The following is a 1250-nucleotide window of genomic DNA, read 5'->3' as shown; positions in this document are numbered from 1 at the left end:
CGCCCTTCCCCCCCGCCCCGCCCACCACACACAGCCAGAGTCACTCCTGCCTCCAAGGGAAAATGGCCTCCTGACCACAGGAGCTGGGCAGGATGGAGGAAGCCACAGGTCAGAGGAGCTACCGCAGCCAGGGATGAAGCGGGAGGGGTCGAGCTCTCACACCTGGGGTCCCGTGCCTGGCCCCTGCCATATTCCCAACTGATGGATGTCTCCCACAGTCCTGAAACACCAGGTCCCACCTCTTCCTCTCCCCCAAGTTTTGATTCGGAGTCCCGTTTTTCCAATGTACTACCCAAAGCTCTCCTGTTTGCAGGGATTTTAACAGTTTTTCCTTCATCAAGCCTCCTTCCAGGGCTTGCTGACAGTCCCCTTCTGCCTAAGACTTCAGAGGTGCCAGAAAACTCCAGAGCCAAAGCTTAGGAAAAAATGCCAAACCAAAAATCCATACCACCACTTCCCAGCTACAACGTTTTCTCATGGGATGCTACAGCACTACAGCACAAGTTAGGAGGAAAACTCAAATTCGTCTTACAACCCAGCACATCGGGATACACACCAATTCTCTTTCAGAAGGAAGCAGAGGATCCACATGTAGATGCACAGAGCAAGTCATCAACAACAGCAAAAAAACCAAAACAGAATAGTAGCCAGGGCTCTAACCCAAGTCTCACATCGATGAGGGATGCAAAGACAAGGGAAAAGGCAAGGTAAAAAGGCGACAAGAAAAGCAAAGGTGAGCAACCAGCGAAGAGAACCACAAGAAATCTCAATAATTGGGTGTGGTGATGAAGGAAAAGTGGGTCACACAACAGCCCAGGGCAGTTTGCTCTGGATGTCATCTGGTCCGAGTTCCCAGAGGAAAGCAAGCCAGGTCCCTTGCCCTTTCACATGCTGCCCCCCTCCCCGTTCGCACAGCGTGCAGCAGCTCGCAGGCACCGCGGAGCCCCAGCAGAGCAGGGCACTCACTCTGCCTCCACCCCTCACACTTCCTTCCAGCACAAACCCCAGCGGCCTGCAGCAGCTCGGAACAAAGTCAGCTCCACCTGCACACAAAGCCACGGGCTTTGAAGCAACCCTAGGACTGGGGATATCAACATCAAAAACGTACACACGGCTCGTAGTACAAAAAAAAACCCCAAACCAAATCAGTTCCACTCCCCAGGACATCATGTATTTCACACAGCCAGCTCGAGCATCACCCGCGGGCGGGCTCTCCCCATACCTGGGTGCTGGGGCATAGCGTTGTTCAG

The 1250-nt window shown here is 53.8% G+C and overlaps 1 protein-coding gene across 1 annotated transcript in view; it reads right to left on the bottom strand.

Annotated features, from left to right (window-relative positions):
- Window positions 1-1250, bottom strand: part of CHD4 (chromodomain helicase DNA binding protein 4) — a 20208-nt gene that overhangs the window by 18464 nt on the left and 494 nt on the right. The window contains exon 2 of the mRNA XM_009998600.1: window positions 1223-1250. This exon is cut by the window's right edge and continues 21 nt beyond it. Coding sequence (XP_009996902.1) covers window positions 1223-1250 — 28 coding nt within the window. The remainder of the gene's footprint in view (window positions 1-1222) is intronic.

This window comes from Chaetura pelagica, unplaced genomic scaffold (genome assembly GCF_000747805.2).
Source record: "Chaetura pelagica isolate M959 unplaced genomic scaffold, ChaPel_1.0 scaffold120, whole genome shotgun sequence".
In the NCBI taxonomy this organism is placed as follows: domain Eukaryota; kingdom Metazoa; phylum Chordata; class Aves; order Apodiformes; family Apodidae; genus Chaetura; species Chaetura pelagica.
Note: the sequence above shows the minus strand (reverse complement) of the source record. Positions and strands in the feature narration are given on the sequence as shown.